The 22,457-nt window shown below is 40.3% G+C and overlaps 2 protein-coding genes across 2 annotated transcripts; both read left to right on the forward strand.

The window, feature by feature from the left end:
• The first annotated feature begins 3,278 nt into the window (after positions 1–3,278).
• Positions 3,279–6,346, forward strand: Cdk8 (cyclin-dependent kinase 8). Its single transcript, XM_076906210.1, has 12 exons — positions 3,279–3,456; positions 3,527–3,685; positions 4,041–4,143; positions 4,230–4,340; positions 4,413–4,553; positions 4,629–4,818; positions 5,268–5,382; positions 5,480–5,578; positions 5,653–5,725; positions 5,799–5,896; positions 5,973–6,078; positions 6,149–6,346. Exons 2-12 carry the CDS (start codon positions 3,558–3,560, stop codon positions 6,344–6,346), a joined length of 1,362 nt encoding a protein of 453 aa, XP_076762325.1. The 5' UTR covers positions 3,279–3,456; positions 3,527–3,557.
• A 355-nt stretch (positions 6,347–6,701) lies between these two features.
• Form3 (FH2 domain-containing protein formin 3) lies at positions 6,702–21,472 on the forward strand. The gene is made up of 27 exons (XM_076906201.1): positions 6,702–7,132; positions 8,603–8,842; positions 10,406–10,506; positions 10,600–10,715; positions 11,225–11,384; positions 11,481–11,514; positions 13,739–13,880; positions 13,952–14,131; positions 14,210–14,605; positions 14,708–14,896; positions 14,987–15,048; positions 15,571–15,759; positions 15,867–16,038; positions 16,139–16,246; positions 16,349–16,419; positions 16,523–16,649; positions 16,738–16,990; positions 17,070–17,191; positions 17,257–17,398; positions 17,480–17,614; positions 17,709–17,859; positions 17,938–18,065; positions 18,148–18,276; positions 18,354–18,511; positions 18,719–19,082; positions 19,168–20,648; positions 21,131–21,472. Exons 2-27 carry the CDS (start codon positions 8,661–8,663, stop codon positions 21,398–21,400), a joined length of 5,562 nt encoding a protein of 1,853 aa, XP_076762316.1. The 5' UTR covers positions 6,702–7,132; positions 8,603–8,660; the 3' UTR covers positions 21,401–21,472.
• The last annotated feature ends 985 nt before the right edge of the window (positions 21,473–22,457 follow it).

Genomic DNA, 22,457 nt, shown 5'->3' on the forward strand with positions numbered 1-22,457 from the left:
CCGTTCTGAAGTATAGAGGATAAAAGAAAAGCTGTAGTTTGTTTGCACGGTAATTCAGAACACGGAACGCGAAGTGCTATAAGAGGAGTGGTCCACTGGTACGTCTCAGTACGTGATTTAATTGGTGGTAATTTAAAAAGTTCTGGATAACGACGTCCCTTCCACGTCTTTAGGTCGTTTCCAATTTCTTAGGTCAATCGCCTGTATTACATACGCTTGATTATACTTAAGCTCTGCGACTGTTATTCGCGATACTTTTATTGTCCCTTATCGATATTAAGTCGACGATTTCTGACAATAAAGACTCGTATACAGGTTGATGGCAAACGACTCCTTCAGCTTCCTTGTCGGTGACATGTGCGAAAGCTCATAACTTCTATTTGTCTAAATTTTTGCCTCCCCGATGACCTTCCCTTCGTTTTCGTTGCTACGGATTGGATTGTTAGGAAGTTAGTGAATTGTTGGGGGAAAAAGGGGTGAAATTCTCGATCTCTAGTTGAATACCGTGCCGTTGGTTCTTGTCATCTTAGCGTAGATAAATGCGCCCGTTGAGACAAATTACCGCAGAACTTGAATTATTCCACCACTGCCACCGATTTTTTAGTCCTAGCATATAGTGTTGTATTTCAGTTCAGATAGTTCCGGGGGAATCGAATACAACACTTATTGAGAGACTTTAGAGGTTTATTCAGACGCAAAGTAAGAAGATCAGCGGATAGGCGTAGGGCAGAGGACAGGATGAATTGGTGGGTACAGAAGGCTAGAGGAATTGTTTGTGTTCAGTACGCCAACGAGAATCAGCTTCCACGCGTATGAATTATCTATGTCAATGGAGACGACTATTGAAAAGAGTCGGCTGTTGTACGTGGGTGTGCACGTACCACTTTACGTGACTGGTAGTTTCTCCCGGTGTGTTGTCTTTGATTCATTTAACATTTAAATTAAAGAAGCGAATCAAACACTTCGATGTTCATACAATTGTGCTTGCATTTCTAGCATGAAACGGATGTTACTCGTCGAATTCCATGTAACTGTGTCTGTACTTTTGGAATCTCCGATCTGTGAAGTACGTGTGACAGTCGAAATTATAAGAATTAGTCGAAGACACTGTTCCACAATTAATACAATGGGAATATAATTAGATTTACGTCTAACGCTAGATATAGTAAGATATAGTAATAATTTTACTAAAGACCTAATAATACGATAACGGCAGTGATGTTATGGCTAATTGGTGTGAGCGGAAGCGATTTGTTTCATTCCCACAGAGATTTGTTTATGATCATTTGGTTATCGGTAAGTTTTTTGTTACGGCTTGACATGGCATCGAATGTCTATGAATTGTTCTGTCGTCTTGTCTTATTTTATGGTATTACCTTGTTCTATGGGTCTTATCTTATTCTATATTATCAAACGACGGTCGTCTGACGTCACACTATCCATATACCTCGCCGGTGGTAGAATCAATTAAAGTAGATTCCTACTAAGTAGGTTCTTGTATATGCTAAAGTCGAACAAAATTGAGCACTTTTTTTCCTATCTCCTGATACTTTGATTATGAGATTACCTTGATGCTGTAATAATATTCTATTTCATTATCTTGATATGATCACTGCCCGTTTCCGTAATAATTCTTGGCATATGGAATAAGTAGCTAGAACCTAGAGTTGGAATGAAAACACTGCCTAGCCATCTAGTGGTCGCATTACACATGCATCAACTTCTAAAACTTCTAGTGAAGCTCTACTTTCGTATAATATAACCTGACCTAAATGTAGATGATACATTATTATTATTTTACTCAAATAAGGACATAAATTATTAATGTATACATTCTAGTACGAGAATAGTACTGACAATATTATGTTGTAATATATATATATATATATATACAACATAACTTTTGGGTAAATAACAACCGGAGTGGTTAAAATTTTTGATTAGAATCATGATCACTGGGGCTGGATTCCTTAAATAGGAGTTTTACCAAGTATTTTGTTCAAAATGATTCAATTAAGCCGAATAATTGCAATCATGATGAACAAAATCACTTAAGATAAAATCACGAACAGATTCGCGAATTAAATCAAATCGCAATTGTGATCACAATTCCACAATCACTGGGATAAGTCGTTGATACTGATTTTGTATACCATCTCTAGCAGATAATATTTAGTAGGGATGTCCGATTCTTAAATCGATTCTTAATCCAATTCATGAGGATTGAGTTTTGCAAAGAATCGATTTTTAGTTGAATCATTCGAAAACGTGTATTTGAAAAACTGATTCGTTCATAAAACCAAATGGTGGAAACCATATATAAATAACTGAAATTGTATGAGACTACGAAAAATATATACAGTTAAAATTGTTTAATTGGTCATTCCATTGTTGACAATGTATTATCCTAATGAAAAGACCATTCAAGCAACATCATTTTTTCCATTATTCAAGTACTTGCAATGAGAGAAAGAGGGAAAGAGAGAGGGAAAGAGAGAGGGAAAGAGAGAGAGAGAGAGAGAGAGAGAGAGAGAGAGAGAGAGAGAGAGAGAGAGAGAGAGAGAGAGAGAGAGACGCTCACTTTTAGTAACGGAAGAGAAATTGAAGTTTTACGTTGTGGTAGGAAATTTTATGACAAAAGAAGTAGGTAGTTGGTGCTCGTGGAACGAATAATGTTCGTTGGAAATGAATAATTAACACAGAACTCTCATGGAAAATAATTTAAGTTATATTTTGGTATACTTGTGTGCTGTACAGCTATTTTTCTTTATGAAAAATTGCTTTGCTTCTTGCTATCTTGTTTTTCTCTCACAAGTTGAGGTCCAATCATCGTTCGGGGTCCGCTGGTCGCCATCCGTGATTCTTCTCCTAAGCCCAAATCCATCCTTTAGACACGGTGAGGTGGAATGGGTGGCAACGTGCGATTTCGAGTCGAGGTAAGAGACGCTTCTTAACAATATTTATGACTTTTTCTAGCCAAGTTTTCCAACGATCTTAACACGATACAAACGAAAACAATCAATTATAGCTATACTGTCCTCTTAGCCTAAAAAATAAACTCGTACAGTCCTTCAGTATGTTTCTCGTCCAAAATTCTAAACGCTATTTATCCGGATAGTATGTCTTAACAAAACGCGTAATAAAGTCATTGAATTTCACTCTTCTGTTTGCTATTCTACCCAGATATTTTTTGAATTTCACTTTTCGATACTCGACAGAGTATAACTGTATATCGCATTACACTCGACGCTATGTTCAAGCGATAACTAACAGAAGAAAGAAAATCGATTCTCGATATTCTTAAGCTGAGTCGATTCTCAACAGAATCGATGCAAGATATCGATCTTTTAAACAAAATAATCGACCTTTTCAGGCATCGAATCGGAATTGAACATCCCTACGTATTTAGCTGACATCCCTGAAGAGCGATGTAAATAGTGTGATGAAGTGATCAAGGTAACGTGTAAAGAATGTTCGTTGTTCCTTTCTTGACGTATATATAAATTAAAGATGTTTGTTTTCATAGTTGACAATTGTTTGAAATAATATTAAACGTCATGGATTACGAATTTAAACTGAAAACAGACACAGATAGAACAAAAGTCGAGGATCTTTTTGAATTTGAAGGGTGCAAAGTTGGAAGAGGAACTTATGGACACGTCTATAAAGCCCGCAGAAAGGAAGGGTTAGTGTTTCTAACCTAGCGTAGAGGATTGCATACTCTTCTGATAGTATTAATTTCAAATCAATAAGAATAATCTTTAATTTTCACAAAATGTATAATATATACACACACACACACACACACACACACACACATAGACACACGCACATACACACGCCGACAAAATGTTATCGAAAATATTTTTTAATATTACACATTATATTATATAATTTCTAGAATTTTTAATTATGTACTATATGTAGTAATTCATTTCAATTATTTTAAATATTAAGTGTTAAAAAAAGTACAAATTTGTATTACTCTGTCCTTATCTTTTACTATAATTATAATACATACGTATTAAACATTTCAATAGAGTACCAGATAGCGAATTAAAGTCTCGGCCAGATACAAAGGATTTTGGCTTAAAACAAATTGAAGGTACCGGCCTTTCGATGTCTGCATGTAGAGAAATTGCAGTAAGTAGCTATATTTTATTTAATTCATTTTTCTCTCTAGATCGATTATATTATTATAAATATTTTGATGAATTTATTTTCTTCAGTTACTTAGGGAACTGAAGCATGTAAATGTAATTACATTAATTAGAGTTTTTCTATCACACATTGATCGCAAAGTATGGTTATTATTTGATTTTGCTGAACATGATTTGTGGGTATGTTGATATTTTACTTCAAAATATTCATGGTAATTTATATAAAATTAATCATTTCGTTTCAACTTGTAGCATATAATAAAGTTTCATAGAGCAGCAAAGGCTAATAAAAAACCTGTTATGGTACCAAAGGGTATGGTTAAGTCTTTGCTATATCAAATCCTTGATGGTATTCATTACTTACATTCCAATTGGGTGCTTCACAGAGATTTGGTAACTTGTCATTCTATACAAATATGATTATAGGCATGAATTTATGTATAATTCATTTCATATATTCTAATTTAGAAACCAGCGAATATTTTAGTAATGGGAGAAGGCAATGAAAGGGGACGTGTAAAGATTGCAGATATGGGTTTTGCCAGATTATTCAATGCCCCTTTAAAACCTCTCGCGGACTTGGATCCAGTTGTAGTGACATTTTGGTATAGAGCACCAGAATTACTTTTAGGTGCTAGACATTACACAAAAGCAATAGGTATATTTTGCATATTTAAAAGTTATAGTCCTGTAAAGTTAAAGAATTGTATCTCCACTTTTTGTCAATTTGGAATTAATACCTATTCTAACATATTTCAGGGGCTTAAGTTCTATAATAGTAAAGTATCATAATAATCACCAATATTACTAGTTCTTAAACTACAGCATTTACAATAATTCTTATTGAATGTTTTCATGGAGGTAAAAATTTATACAATCGCAAGTTATGAATTATTGCAACATATTGACAGTTGATTTATAAAACTTTATCAATTAAAACTAAAAAGTCAATAAAAAATATTTTTACTAAAAGCCCTAAAGTATGTAAAACTTTAAACCCTATTTTTTAAAAATCTTATATTGGAAATACGATTCCTCATCTTTAACTTACAATACATATTACTTATATAATTTGCTACCCTTGAAATGTTCTCTTTCTTTTTCTAGATATTTGGGCTATTGGTTGTATATTTGCAGAGCTCTTAACGTCTGAACCTATATTTCACTGTAGGCAAGAAGATATCAAGACTAGTAATCCATATCATCACGATCAATTAGATAGGTAGCAGAATTATTACAGCAATAATTTGCACCTTTAATATTTACGTTGTCGATACAGAAAATAGAATAAAGGTTAAACATTTTTTGTCAATATTTAGGATATTCAATGTAATGGGATTTCCTTTGGAGAAAGATTGGGAAGATATTAAGAAAATGCCAGAACATCCTACATTATTGAAAGACTTTAAACGATCAAAGTTAGTATTTTTTTAAAAATAGTTGTTACAAAGATATAAATTTGTTAAGCTTAAATAAATGGATCTTCTTACAGTTATGCAAACTGTTCTCTTACGAAATATATGGACCGACATAAAATTAAACCCGATAGTAAAGCGTTTAATTTGGTATGGCTGTATGAAATGTTTTAATACTTTTAGTCCGTTTGGTCGAACAATGATATTAATTTAGCCGTTTTAGCTTCAAAAACTGTTAATGATGGATCCTAATAAACGAATAACCTCCGAACATTCTATGCAAGATGCTTATTTCCAAGAAGAACCACTGCCAACGCAAGAGTATGTTTTTAATTTACGTTAATTTCGTCTTTCATTGTGTCAGTTTCAAAATTTAATTGGTTTCATTATGTTGCAGTATATTTGCCGGCTGCCCTATTCCATATCCTAAGCGAGAATTCTTAACGGACGATGATACAGAGGAAAAGACTGAAAATAAAGCACGTCAAAATCAGCAGCAGACAGTATGCATATTAATTTTTATTCACTTATCCAATTAGTCATCTTTTTTTTACGAGTACCATGAAATTGTAGCAACAAAATCAACAACAGCAAGGAAACGGTGATCATAATCATGGACAAAACGCCAAACGGGTTAGACTTAATGGCCCCCATGGAGCTCCAGAATTTCATCAGCACCAGAGTCACGCGATGACCCATCAACAACCTCCCGGAATGGTTTATTCTACCGCTCAGCCAACCCAGCCATCAAATTTTCATCAACGTTTTTAAACGGCCTTTATAACGATTCAACTTGCCAATCAAACAGTTTAATTGATAGTCTCTATCGACTTAATTGATTTGTGTATCAGCGGACAGATAGGTGTTTCTTATACATCACTTCGCAGTATAATGACACATATAATTTTATTTATATATCGTGTAATGTATACATGCACGGCTTAAAGTAGTTTTTACATTTTTCGGGCATTTCATACGATACTACGACAAAAATTGAATTAACGACACGTCTGATAATATTACGCGAGCCAGTTAATATAGGTTCTTACTCTCTAATGAACAATATCGGTCAATTTCTGGTAACTGATCAAGTGAGAATGCTTTTGGGAAATTATGCGATCCTTAAATATCCACAAGCTATTATTTGATACTTGTCCCTAATAAGATAAAAGTAGGCGACGAAACGTAAGTGAAATAAGGTGGGGCGGGTAGTAGAGAAATAAATAACAAGTAACGATTACACCAAAGGAGAACAGATTACAGAAAAGGTCGAATCAGACGTGAAAGGTGTGCAAGTTGAAAGGTGCGTAGTGTCTCGGACCAAAGGAATGACGAAGAACGAGTGAAGCCGAATTGAGTGGAATAGAAATACGCATGCGCGGTAAATCATTCTGCAGCAAGGTGGCGGTCAGTCGCGCGCTCCTGAAACGCAGTTTCCGCGAATCGGTGCTCGATGAAAAAAGTGTGCGTGCGCCGCGTGCTACCGCGATCGAGATGCCGATCGAACTGGTGATCATTCATTTGCCAGTAAACCTGTTGTTTAAATGACAATAAAAGGTGAGAGATCAGTTTTATCAGTTGAACACTTTGCGCAATAGGTTCTTTCTTTTTCAATAATTGCCCGACTTTGAAAATTCACTGTGTGCGCGTGTTTATTCTCAAAGGCGAACGCTGTCTTGTAAAATTTCGCCGCATACCTTTTCTCCTTTAACAATAAACGTCATTCCCCATGAAACTTGCTCGTTTAATCAATGCGATTGACTGATAAATAATCCACATTTCATTACCTTTCTTTTCGTTCTCATTTTTTATATTTACTGTTTATTTGACAGTTTAAATTAAACAATATCGCATACGTTATTTCCATTTTTTTGGTGAACAGTTTTGCATTACACAATACTGAAACAACTCCTGCGTAATAAACAACGGAATAATATTAATTCACGATCCACGGCATTTTTGAACGATTAGATATATTTTATTGATTTATTCTCATAAATACCTGATCACAATATACACATAAAATTCTCTCTCTTCTTTATTTAAATAATATAATTTTGGTTAAACAATGATATTCCCTGTAATCGAGTGGTTCTTGCAATCCACGGGATTAGTTCCATCAAATTTTTTACCAAGGAAGAGGTCAGAATTACTCCATAATAGATGTCGGAAGAAAGAAATATTTTTTTTATTTGAAAAGTACGAAGAAGTGTAATAATTATAGAAGTAAAAGTGAAAGAAGGGGGAGGGGACGATCCTGACCACTATAATCCAACTCGCTGGGGGGCCATGACCACGTTCCGACAAGGTAACCGCAATTAACTGGTATTGATATATTAACGGAACGATTTAAAATCATAGCTGTTCGACTTGTTTTCAAGAATAGTTAGAAATAGAGGGAAGAGGGCAAGGGGGGAGGGAATAGTTTGTGTATTATAAGAAAATACACGTATAATTGCGAAGTTTCGATATCGCAGCGAAAGGGAACAGAAAAAGGAATTCAAAGAAAGTCGGAGTATTTGTTTCTCGCAAGGTCGTACGCAGAGTATTCTCTTCAAACTTTCACGCGAAGATAAACGTGACGAAACTAACAATCGCGCATCGTTAATGCGCAAGAGGTATTGTCCGAAACTATTGCAACGATAGGGAAACGAAGCGACGTTTAAATCAAAACATCCTTGTCTCAGAAATTGTCACGCATCGCGACTCGCGAATGGAATAAAAATACGTGGGACGATCGAATGCATCAAATCGTTGAATGATCAGTGCATCGGTTACTCTTTGTTTAGCGGCTGGTTTGCGATTATATCACTTGGTAATTTGCGTGAAGACTTTCAAACGAGACTCTATTAATAATAATACTAATATAAGTAAGTTTTAATTATTATATATTGTACGATCGATGAAAAAATGACTGGGAAATGTCGCGCAAGGTGCAATTTATGATCGAGCCGTTGTAGCTATAGCCAACGTACGAACGTATTAAATCAGTTTCGTTGAAATGTCCTTTCTTCCACTGATCTATAGGCACCACCGCGATCTTCCGTAGGTTTCAGCTGAGAACACGTCATGTTTTCGGTGACGAATGTCCGAGAAACGACATTGGCGACGGTCGAAACTTCTTTTGTCGGTAGTGAAAGACGTGGGAAGAGAGGAGAGCGAGCACAGATTGTGTGGTAGCTTTGCGCTCTCGTACGCGAAAAAGAAGGAGAACGGAGAAGAGAGGCGAGGTCAACAAGGTACCCGATATGGTATCCCGTGCCCGCCGTGAGTGCTATTTCATGTATATGTATGCCTAAATGTATACGATATACAGGCGATATCATACGTACACGATTACGTGCATATATACGTACATACATTTATAAGATCGTCTCTATTTGCCTCTAGTACAATTAGCAATCGTCGCGACTGAATTATTATATGCAGTTTTATATGCGACTCTGCAGTCGCTGTTCCGTTTCGATCGAATTCCAACTCGTTTCAACATAACGCAGCAATTCTTCCCATCTAGAGAGAGAGAAAGAGTTAGAACCTATTGACACCCTCGAACGGATTTGTCGTATCATTGTTGTGTAGTAGAAACGTTTAAAAAAGAAGCAATGATCGATGATTTTCACGATATTTTTTACCGAAAAGGATATTGTGGTTCATCCATACTCCCCTCTCTCACCCGACGGATCAGATCGCGCAGCGGCCTTCCTAAGATGGCCAGTGACCGTAAATGCAGACATGCAAGTGCGAACTCCGAGGTCGCCGGTAGGAACGATTGCAGGAAGCACCGATTACTTAGTACGGTCGAGGCAAGGCGTACCAGCATGAATCACTTTTACCAGGTTCTACTGCTCGCGCTGTATGCGCGTCCCTCCACTGTCCATACACGTATTCGGAATCATCGTCTGGTTCCTTTGCTCGCGAATCAAAATCCAACAGATCTTTACACGTATACACCTTGGAATCGACAGTTGACGCAACTTTGTTGAGAATAGTTGAGCGCCCATCGGTCGTATCGTCCAACGTATATTCACGTTTCCCGCATAAAGCGTGCTACGCGTCCTATGAAATCCCTTGGTGGCCCTTAATAATGTTTAGAGAATCTATTTTTAAACGTGACTAGAGGTATGCGTATGCATATGATGACGCAATCCTATGGTCCTTCCCCTATACTATATATTTCCCTCTCTACCGCTCCTCTTCTCTCCCCCTTTCACTCATACTCTTTCTACTCTCGTTTCTCTCACTCTCCTCACTTCGTTCGTTTCTTTTTCTTTCTTTTCTCTATCCTCCAACATGCTCTTGCACAAAAGGTTTCATTTTTCGAACAGCGACATTTTTTTCCTTCGAATCGACGAATCTTAAAAGATAAGATTAGTCGGTTTACAGCGGTCCTCAAGATTCTAAAAGACCATCCCGATACTCGTTACAAATTATACGAGACACGATACTCTTTTCTCTTTCGACTACACAATCTTACAGTAGTCATACGAGCATATTTATGTGATACGCATAGAAACGAGCGTGGCATATGTATGTCTGCATACATATCGTATGTGTACGCATGCTGACTCTCAACCTAGATCTCATTCTAACTCTGACTTCTATTTTTTCAATTGAACGTTACTTTGTTAGTCGAACGTTCCACCGAAACTTTATTGGATTGCTAATCAATGGGTACGTAGCGAACATAACCATATAACATCTAATAGCAATAAATGCAATTAGATGGCATCAGTTAGACTTTTTTCGACACTACTTGCTCGTTTACAGAGATATGCCGATAGAGTGACTCCTGCGGGACGCAACTATTACGTGTGCATTCGTTTGTTTCAGATTTGGTGCAGAACTTTTCCCAAATGCGGGCGATATGGATTCCCACGTTGGTCTCGACTATATCGTGGACAATCCCGATTACTGCATCAAACTTGCCTCGGGTAAAATTATTCAACGTTTCGAATAGCTCGAGTATCGGGCGGGAGCGGTCACGGCTGCATCTGGTATTCATCGTGTATCTCGTTGAATTTCAGCCTTGGACACCGCTTGTCCCTCGGTCAAGAAACAAGTGACAGAATTGCTTTCGGCGCTGTGCGTTTACAGCCAAGATGGAAGACAGAGGGCTATCGACACTCTTCACGCGTATCAGGTGATCGAACTCGCGAGACGATATCCGAACAACGCCCGATCCTTCGTGGAAGAGTAACGAATATACTATATTACCGCGAAAATACTAAATGGCATTAAAATGCAATCTTGTATCTCTTCGATTACGTACTCGACCTATGCATACGGAACATATGTGCGTAGCACATTATACTATGAACATACGAAACACAGGGGAACGCGTATTAAGTTTAGGTAAAAGTCACAATTCAAGGTCTTCCTTCGACGAACATAATGTAGTACTACAATATAGTACTTACATATGTATGTATGTAACTACTTACTTCCATCGTACTGTTTCTCCGAAGATCTATCCGTTCGCGATGCATCAGATCGCAACAAATCGTTCGTACCACACGTTCCTATGTAAAATGCTTCGCGCGATCGCGAGTCAACTCTCTAGATCCATTAAAATCCGAGGAGTGGTGAAACGTTTTTTACGTTTCACGATATTTAAATAACAAAACGTGAACCAATGTTGAACAATTCTAGAAACGGAAAGGTGAACGGTACCGATTACGGATCGTAGTGGACGAGTTGCAGAATGCAGCTGCAGACGATTATCGGACAGCAATACTGGCATTCATAAACTGTTTGGTCATCTCCACGCCAGTGTTAAAGGATCGCATACGAATTCGCAACGAGTTCATCGGTTGGTACCGACTTCGGATTAGAAAAAGAAACAAATTTTACGTCCACAGGGAAAACAACGCAGATTAATTCTAATTAGCACCACTATCGATTGCAGGTTTGAAGCTTCTTCCGATTTTAAACGAACTGCGGTGAGTACTGTACGACGACCTGGATTTATGATTTATTAACTAAGAAAAATAGGGAGAGGGAGAGAGGGAGAGAAAGAGAGAGAAAGAGAGAGAGAGAGAGAGAGAGAGAGAGAGAGAGAGAGAGAAAGCGTGTGAGATTAACACCTTAACATCGTTCAATAATAAATAATAATGAATGTTACGAAAGGGCGCCTTATTGTACCCACACCTTTTCTCATTTGCACCTAATGCGACGCGCATTAATGTCGCGCATGAAGCGAACGTAAACATCTAGCCAGATTTCTCATTTTATTATTTTTCGATATATTAAGCGATTCTATCGTGGATTGGTTATACTAATCAATTCATTCAGCCTGTGCAATACAAATGCAAGTTGCATGCACTAATCCGATCATTACTTTCGTATCAGCATCCATTCCGCATCCGATACTAGAAAGTAAGCAAATATATACATCTATGTTTTAACACGATAATTATCCTGTTCTCTGCCGTTTCCTTTTCTTTCATTTTCATTTTTCGTCTTGTTTCCGCGTTTTCGTCGTCGTCGAAGGAGTTGATCCGCTATTCCAACGCGTTTCAATTGCAATTCACAGTTCGTTACCATACGTATATCAAGGGACGTTGGTTCCCTGTAAACGATAGACAATCGGCCAAGGGTAGATCGCAAGAAGCAAAATACCATCGCGAAGCTATGTTTGGAACTACGACTATTTACATCGAATCGCGATACGTATCGACTCTAGCTTTCGTCCTTTCTGTTTAACCCCCTCCTCTACAGAAATAGTCACGATCCGTCATCCCGCGAAGGGATGACGGAAGGGCACGCTATTCTCGATCGAGCAAAATCATTCAAAGAAGTCGCTTTAAATATCACTTGAAAAGATGGTTCGAAGAAATCCACGGTAAAAGGAATCCTGACCGATATGTTCGCTATCTACCTTCTCAACATATGTACGCTTTGCTTTAAATTCTCCATCGATGAGTGATGCAGGTAACAGAAATCCATTCTTTTGGTACGAAGAGAATGTTATCGACACGGATACGAGAGGACAATGAAATCCTTTTTCTATCTGATCTGTAGTGCAAGGGAGAGAAAGATCAGAAAGCGAGAGCGAAAGAACGTTCGCGCAAAACGGAGAAGAGCAAGGAAAGGGAAGAAAGTAAAAAAGTGAGACGTGAAACACGCGAGACTCGAAGGGAGAGAGAAAAGCCCGAATTAACTCTCCGCGAGTAAGCTTGTGCCGCGATGAGATGCAACCATAGCTGCAAAGCAGCGAACCAAACTGGAACGATCTCCGTTACTGGCTGCAACGCGTCGCTCTCTCTATCTCTCTCTCTCTCTCTCTCTCTCTCTCTCTCTCTCTCTCTCTCTTTCTCTCTCTCTCTCTCTCTCTCTCTGTCCACCGGATTATTCACGCTCGTACCATATACCTAAAACTATTTGAAATTTCTCAGCTGTTAGCTGCCTCGTGATTTCGAAACGCGCGCGATTAATCGATGTGAAACAATTTATTGACAATATAGCACCGTTTTCGGTGATGTAGACAATAGAATCGTGATGTTTAGTGGAATGTGAACTTGAATCCGAAGTGCATCGAAGGGAGAAAAATCAGTGTTTTCGAAGCACAGCTGGAGCTGTCCGCATAGCTGAACCAAGTAAATTGCGATTAACCAGTCTATAATCGTTTCCTAACTTTCACGTATTGTCCAAATAGTAATTGTAATAGAATGCTCCACCGGAAGCAGTTTCTACCGATTTACTTCGATAACGTATCGACCCGACTTATCGTCAGCATGGTTTAGGTAAACCAAAACTGATCTATTAAACTGACAACGAGCACGTGTATAGCTCGCGCGTTTGACCAGCTCGTCTGACCAGGATTACCTAAATATATGTATTATGTATAGAGATACATTGCAATTTGCGCGTACGATGATTTTACCGCCTTTTAAGTATAATACGCGTATATTGGACACCGATAAAGCGGGAATCGAACAGGATGTAGCTTGAAGCAAAATAGTTCGATGGGCCAGGAAAGGAATAAAAGTAAGCTGAGAAGTGTTTAAATCTAGTAAAATCGTCGAGAACAAGAAAAGATAGGATAGAGAAATAGAAATTGTAGAGGCAACATGTGTGTCGAGCGGGACGAAAATAGAGCGAACAGATACGTACGTAAAGGCTTAAAATGTATCCAGATCAGGAAGGTGACGATTATTCTTGCAGGAAAAGCAACGTACCGGACTTGAGGGTGCAACTGGACGTGTTTGACGACCAGCGAGAAGCCGACGAAGAATTGTCGAATCACGGACCACCGGGAATCGATCTTTCATCGCACGTAGACATTTTTTATGCGATACTTGGACAAGTAAGATACACAGCACCGTCGCTTAGAGAATCCCTGTACACCGATAACTTGTATCAATCGTGCTACTTTAGATCGCCGACACACCCCAAGAGATACCGTTCTTAAGCATTCTTCAACATCTGCTGCGACTGGATCCCAAAGATGCTGCCAGCGATTTAGCATGGGATACAGCTGAGACGTTAGTCCATAGAGCGACGCTACTGGAAAATCGGGAAGACGCTACCAAGTTGTTACGTTCACCCAGCCTTCAGGTAACATACACGTTCGGTCATCGTTCTATTTCCTCTGCAATGACGAAGTAGCAGAACCCGTGTATATTCATCTTTTAGGCGAATCTCTGTTGTCACTGCCGTGCTGCCGATCAGACGTGCGGAACTTCTCGGAAAGCGTCATTGCCGGTGAACAATCCCGCGGTACCTTTACCACCGTTACCACCACCGCCACCACCTCCTGTTCCCATCGCACCCTCCAATTCGAACTCCTCGAATCAAACCCGTGTTTTACCTCCACCACCGCCGCCACCGCTTTTCGCCGTCAACGCGACGCACGCCGATGCATCGATGGAGCCGCCGCCCGTTCCGCCGCCGTTGCACGCGTTACCGGTTACACGGGTGCCCACCCCTGACCCGCCGAACAATCATGCGAGATTGCTGCCGCAGCAGGAAATACCCACGCCTAAGGCAAAAATGAAAACCATCAATTGGAACAAAATACCCAATCACAAGGTGATGCCGGCAACCACTTTGTCTTTCGCTCCTCGTTGGTCGCTCACAAGTTGTTCAATGCCATTCAACTTAATCGTTGTTCGAACTGCTCGTGGTTCACAGGTGATTGGAAAGCGGAATATTTGGTCTCTGGTAGCCAACGAACATCAGAACTCCCCGATGGCGGACATAGATTGGGCAGAGATGGAGGGGCTGTTTTGCCAACAAGTACCACCCGTGTTACCCGCCTCTTCTTGCTCCCCTTACGGGCACAACTCCGATACGGAGAGGCGACGACGGGAACCTACCGAGGTGTGTCATCAAAAAACTTCTCTACACTGTGGCTATCCACTGTGGCTTCGGCTCGATTTTCAGTTAAACTTCGCGTTTAATCGATTTCAGATCGCGCTTCTCGACGGGAAGAGGAGCTTGAACGTAAACATATTTCTAAAACAGTTCCGCAGGTAAGCAAGTACGAAGACAATTTATCATTTTCATGAAAATCGAGTTTCGAAAGTCTATCGATCACCGGACTTTTATTTGCGAGGTAGCAAAAATTAAATACGTGAATATAATATGCTCGGAAAGTAGTGTAATAGGCTTCTACACGGCTTAGAGTATACATAACTCGATACCGATCGAAGCGTGAAAATAATAAGCTTGTTCCTGACTTTCCGATTCGAATAGAAAGTACACATTTGTATGTATCAATGAAAACATCACTTTTAATAGGTCGTTCAATAACACATACGCGGGAAAATAAAATTGTTAATATATAAATATATTAGCCGCAGTACTTATCGCGATAGCGAGAAATTGTTTGTTAGTGTATATCTAATCTTGAAAAAAGTCAAGTGTGCGTGACAGATATTCAAACTGGATTTTCTTGAAAACGAGGCCATTCCTTTTCTCCCCGTTTGATATTTACGCGTAGATTCACCTCCCGCCACACCACCCCCTGTAACAATGACCGCGTCGATTTCTAGTTCGAACGAAGATATTATTCGACTCATAAGAGACGGCAGCCACGACGACATCGGGGCGGAAAAGTTACGTGGCCTCCTTAAAATTTTACCTGAGGTGGACGAACTGGAGATGCTGAAGAGCTTTGACGGTGACAAGTCGAAGCTCGGAAATGCTGAGAAATTCTTCCTCCAACTCATTCTGGTATCAAAGTAAGAGAAGTGCCGATTTATGATGTGACGATATAATGATTATATTACCTCCCGAAATGTCCCGAAATTTGTCGAAATTCATTCGTATCCTTCTTACGACTTGGCAGCTACAAGCTGCGCATAGAATGCATGCTGCTGAAGGAAGAGTTTGCTGCTAATATGGGCTATCTGGAACCAAGTATCAATTCGATGATCTTAGCCGGTGAAGATTTGATGACGAACAAACCGCTACAAGAAGTATTGTACATGGTTTTAGTCGCTGGGAACTTTCTCAACTCGGTAGGAATAGATACGACTATTAACAGCTTGTTGCGCTTGGTAATAGCGATAAGCAGTTATTGTATAAATAATTGTTATAATTGGTACGTATATCAATCAGGGCGGTTACGCTGGAAATGCCGCTGGTGTAAAGTTGTCCTCCTTACAAAAATTAACCGAAATTCGGGCGAATAAACCAGGAATGAATCTCATTCATTATGTAGCTCTGGTAATGTATATTTTTCATGTCCCCTCGTTTACGCGCGATCTCTGTCAGAGAGGTTTGTTTGTATTTCAATAATTGTTTGTATTTAATCATTTCGCATCGTAGCAAGCCGAAAGAAAGCGGAAGGATTTATTGGATTTTGCAAAAAGTATGACCACCCTGGAAGCTGCTACCAAGTAAGTGCTCGACAGAATGATCTGTGCAGTCTAGTTGATATGTTTAAACGGCACCTAAATTGTTCTTAATTTTAATAATCGTCGTGTTTTCGCGGCACGTAAGGATCACGACGGAGCAATTGAACAACGAATTTAACGCACTCGACACGAAAATCAAAAAGATCAAGGCCCAAATTAATTTCCCTTCGACAGAAATAGACATACAGGAACAAATGGCGCAATTCTTACAGGTATCGGGTCTGATCATTTAGGCGACAACAAAGTGAGAATCATTTAAAATTCAATGTCAATCCCGTTAATCCCGTTCTCGTATCGCAGATGGCGGAACAAGAGATGTGTCAGTTGAAAAGGGACATGGAAGAACTCGAAACGTTAAGGCGGTCACTCGCCGAATTTTTCTGCGAGGACAGCAATACGTTCAAAATAGAGGAATGCTTTAAGATATTCCATCAATTTTGTCAGAAATTTAATCAGGCTGTCGCGGAAAACGAAAGACGTAGAATTCAAGAGGAGCAAATATTGGCGAGACGCAAGCAACGAGAGGAACAACTTTTGGCTAAAAAACGATTACGTACGTCTTGGAGAGATCTTTGTTTTTTCCCCTCCTACCTGTTCACCGGCTAGATATCAGTTGTATGTGTGCTTTTCAGTGACCAATACCCAACAGGCCGAACTACCGACCTCGGAATCCGAATGTAATTTAATCGATTACGACCCGATCGATCTCGCTGGCAATTTACCGCAAAAGAATTACAGCCGTAGCGACGTCAAGGTACTATTTCGCGCAAATACTGACAATTCCCTTTTGCAAACGCGTCTCTTCCTTTTTCGATTCAGCTGAGAAGATTGCAAAACGGAGCTGTCACTTCCGACGAGGACGTTTCGATAACCGTGTCGCCGAACATTCGACGACGCTTAGGTTCTTGTTCCGGCGGTGTCCTCGACCAGCAAACTACCAAAGAAGAAACGTGCTCACCAGGTTACTATACATGTGGATTTCGAACATCGTTTCTCTTTTTTCTCCTATACTCTTTTCACTCCCGGTTCTCTCTTCTCGTAGATATCACACCAAATGGTACTCTTCGCCGTCGGAGAAGTCGAATACCTTGCGAAGATGATGACGGCAATCTAATGGACTTTTTAAGAACATCAGGACAAGATGGGACTCGTGAGAGAAAATCATGGGGTAGTTTAGGTATATACTCGTATTCGTACGCGGTATCGCTCACTTCGTATCGCAAGTAGTTTCCTAAGATTTTTTCTTTCTGCTTTCTCCGATCAACGTGTAGATCGCTCGTGGGCGAGAAGAGCTCGCGGTCAATCCCGCAGGAGCGATTTGCTGAACGCTGATTTCTCCGGTGATCGCGAAAGACCAAGTTCGCCGTCGCCCTTGCTCGAGAGCAAACCTTTTCTGCAGGAGGAAGAAACGAAACCTGCGGGGTAAGCAACGAAGTTATTCACATGGACGACTTATGTATACACATATGCGCGTTGTAAATATCGCGAAACTGTGAACAGAAAAGCGTGGCGGCAGAAAATCGAAGCGTGGTTGTCGGAAAACGAGAAGGAAGAACGCGCAGGTGAAGAACTCCAAAGGAAAGCGAAACAGTTGCGTCACGCGAATCGACGGTCCTTCGAAGACTCGGGTAATAAATTAGATTTATGTATTTATCTATCTGATTCACTGAACGCTACGAAATAGCTCAATACCGTAACGTTGCTCCATAGAAACCGAAGGCAAGACGAATAACCAGATCGAGGATAGTTCCACACCTGAGGCATACTCAACAGAGGTTTACGACTGGCGTCCATCGGTCGAAAAGACAGACGTGATGCGTACAATCGAAGCTATCGAAGGTTCTTATCCCTTTAATATGTAACTCTGATTATTTAATTTACCAGTCGGAACTATTTTACCAAGTTTACGTTTACAGAAGCCGAAACACATCCGTCGCAAAAGGATAAATCTCCTTGGCGAAAATCTAGCTTAAATGTACCAAATAGTATGGAAGAGACTGATCCACGTTACTCCCGTAGGCTAAGATCGAGGCTCAGCGCAGAGAACGTTTTAACTTCGAGTAATACCTTGCAGGTATTTATTATAAATATTTTCTGCCCACGAGATACGAGAATTTATTACAATAATTTTATAGAATGTCATTTGTTACTTAAAATAATTAAAAAACAAGAAGGCAAAGATTTTCTGATATCACCGCTCATATTCAGCTTCAGTGAAAAGAAATGAGAATAAAGACGCAGCATTTTTTGTTTTTGATTTTTTTTTTATCATCCGTCGCAGTCCATCAAAGAGGAAGAAAGGAAGAAGAACAAAATGAACGATGCGGTAAACTCGGTACACCAGGACGAATTGACGATCTATCTACGGCAACCTTACAGCAATCCTCAGGTATCTGGGTCGCGGAGATTTTCGAAACTAAAGAGAAGCACGGAGGAAGAGAAGATCATATCGGACAAAATAGAAATCGACTCGGATAATATAGAAACACCTCCGGCGACTAGAAAGCTATTCAGTCCACCAAGAGAGGTGAAGCCTGTTGAAAAAGAACCGTGCAAGCGGGAACGTTGCAATAGTTCCTCTCAAAACAGAGACTATAAGAACGCGATGATGAAACATACGAACAGCAACGCGGATTTCGGGACAGGTAAGTTTCGTAACGCGTCCTCTTCAATCTATCGACTCGCGATGCTCGATGCGATCAAGGAAACATTGACCGGTAATCGTTCCAGGTAATTTCGACCGTTACTCAGCGACGAGAAGAACGCGAAGATACAAAAAGAGCCAGGAGTCGCAGTCAACGGAAAAAGAGCCGCGACAGGAGGCTGGAAGTCGTTTCAACTCGTTCGAGGAAAAACCGGCTGAACGACCGCACACTCTCCTACTGTCCGATGAACGGCACGATGACGATTCGATGGATTCGGTTTGGCAAGAGAAATCGAAGCAGGCCGAACCGTCGTGTTCGTACGATGTAGACGCAGCGTTGGTAGAAATAGCTCGATCCGGCGAAGATATGCAACGATTCTCAAGACCGTTTACGCATCGAAACTCGAGGCTGCCGGTGAGTCAACCGTCGGCTGTCGTCGCGGTAACGAACACCGTTCTCAGCCCTGTGATGCAAGAGTCCCGACCACGGGAGCCATCGTTGACCGTTCTTGCGGAAAGAGCCGTAACTAGCCGCGAGCGGCAGAGAAGCATGATCGATCCTAGTCAGGTGAAAGAGGCGATCAGACTGACCAACAGTCCGCCTAGTCAAGTAAACGAGACTCAAAGACACGAATCGGCTTCCAATGCGCCCGGTCTCCTCCGTCAGTCTGCGATATCCGAAACGCGAAACGAACCTGCAGAGGTCCGAATCGACTTGGGAATCGACTCGAGTCGTTGTCAGATGAACGGCAACGATAAACAACCAGAGACGAGTCCCGCGTTTCATCCTAGATTCGTAACGACTTCCGCTTCTACTCTGCTGCCAACGTCGTTCGGTAAAGTTCGAGATCAAGAGATGAACGACGAAGGATTCGAGGAGACGCAAAGTTTGGTCTCGGAAACGCTCAGTCAAGAAACGTCTTCCGGTAATTATGAAACGGACACTCACGAATCAACGCGATGCTCGCCAGCGGAGTTACGTTACGCTGGAACCGGAATGAAACATCCTGAAGCGGAAGTGGCCGAGAACGATCGTAGGAAAACGGACGAAAATACGTTAACATCGTCTTCACCTTCCACCTCGGCACCGTCGTCGATCAAAGAATTCGGGAAACGAACAAATTTGATGAAACACGCCAACGAGAAGTCTAGTTTCCTACCGAAACGTACGAACAGCCTGAAGCGAGACGATACTGCGCGGAGGCCGGATTCGATGCAACGAAATTCAAACCTATCGTTTCAATCGTACAACAACCAATCGAGGAACGAGGTGGAACGTTCGGGATCGAGGAGCAGCCTCCGCAGCTCGCGAAGCTCTTTAAATAGCGCCACCTCGGTGAACACTGTACGAAATATCGTTCCGAATCATGCGCACCTTCGTACATACACATCCGCGATTTGCGCGTTGACCAACGATCTGCGGAAGAATCCGTTACCACCGAAAAGTAACATCGAGAAACGTCGAACGAATCCACGCGTAACAGTGACCAGAATACCTGCCAGCAGGAGCAGCAGCAGCGGAAGTAGCGTTGGACCCACTGCGAGAGCCGTTCGCAAATCCCTTGGGGTAAGAACATCTCTTTTCTATCATTTTTAAGCTCCGTTACTTCGTTTATTTAATCCATCTGTTCGGAAATGGTTCTCTCTTTCCCAATTACATCTACTCTTGATTTGTAACTTGTTATTTCGTGTCGTATATATCTATGATTCAATAAAATACAAAATGACAAGTTACAACTTAGTACAAATATTTTTAGTTTTTACCGAATAAGCATGAATAAGATCGTCAATGGCCCATCGCGCTAAAATGTACCGGTTGTTTCGACATGAAATCTAAACAGCGCGATCGCAATGCGTGGGATCCAAATTGTTCAGCTGTATTTACATATAATATGATATTATATCTATGTCTATATCTATATTTTGTCTCTCTTTGTAGTTGATAGAAAAAAAATAATAAATTTATAAACGGAAATTGTTGCATTCTAGCTTTAAAATAGCGCATAATAGGAGTAATTGTATGCTAAACAAAGAATTTAATGCTTTTAGTCGACCAGCGACACGCAAAAGGGAAATAAGGGGCGTACGATCGCTTCGCGTAGTAGCAGCAGCGGAAGCGGTAGCAGCACGAGGCCACAATCCTTACCGTTGAATCGCTCAAACGTTGAGAAAGTCTCATCAACGGTCACTAAAAGTAAGCCGAATCACCCGAGAACCGGAAGCCATAGGAGTCATAGTTTCATGCGACCTACAGCAGCGAGTGTAAACAAAGGTTCCATTCCGAACTTACCTAGAAGCATCAAAGGTTTGGTCAAGTAATCGTTCTCTTGCCAAAAACGAATCTACGCGTTACGTGAGTCTAAACGCATTTAAAGAGAAAAAAAGAGAAAATCTCGCACCTAATGTATTCTGAAAGTTTCCGCAGCTTTAAATCGTTCATTGAGAGAGCGCATTGGCATTCTTTGAGCATCGCTTCAAGGTCCTCTGTCGAAGGAACGAGCGGCGAGGAAGAGCGTTTCAGGATGATTCCATATTTACGATCGTTTACGTGATGAGCACGATTAATGCGTTGCTTGGAAATCAAATAAAAATCGTAAAACATTGTACCGTATCGCCCGTCGATGGATTTGAATATCGTTTCTATGTACTTCGTTTAAATGAGACTTATCGAAATTATACTTAGCGCATGTGGCATTATGTTTTGCAGAGACATTCTGTAGCTCGATGAATATAAGTTTTACCGTGTATCACGCGAAACGCAGGAGTATTTCGTACGTTCGAAGTCAGTTCACGCTATGATCGTTACTACATACCTACTATATAGTAAATTACGTGCAATGTTGTAATGCGAAAAATAACTCTTACAGCGTCTGTATGAACACGTACAAATTGCAGGAGCTGCGGTAGCAGAATCTCATAATTTATGTCGTTCCAGTTAATACGTTGAGTATATCATTACTTCCAATCCCTTTGAATACAATCGCAGGTATATATTATAGAAATTTTAACATATTAAGCATACACGAAACCCGATTAACTTTTGTCCGTTAACAAACAGCAAATAAATATTAGCAAACAGATTAGAGTTATTGGCAACTAAAATTTTTACGTAGAAATTAAAAAAATACTAATCCCAGTAAAATGTTACTGGATATCTAGGAGAGGGAGTACCATAATATGACGAAATACGTAATAGAAACAGCTCATCGAATGGACCAGTGGAACAAGTAACTCGGTTAATCAACAAAAACTACATTTCAATTACGTTCCATTTTTCATACAATTAACATATCTTCGTAGGTACTTGACATGTGATATATCTACATGTTTTATTTACATGAACCTTAACACTGTAGATCCAACTCTTCTTCTGTTT

This window comes from Xylocopa sonorina, chromosome 13, assembly GCF_050948175.1.
Source record: "Xylocopa sonorina isolate GNS202 chromosome 13, iyXylSono1_principal, whole genome shotgun sequence".
Lineage (NCBI taxonomy): Eukaryota > Metazoa > Arthropoda > Insecta > Hymenoptera > Apidae > Xylocopa > Xylocopa sonorina.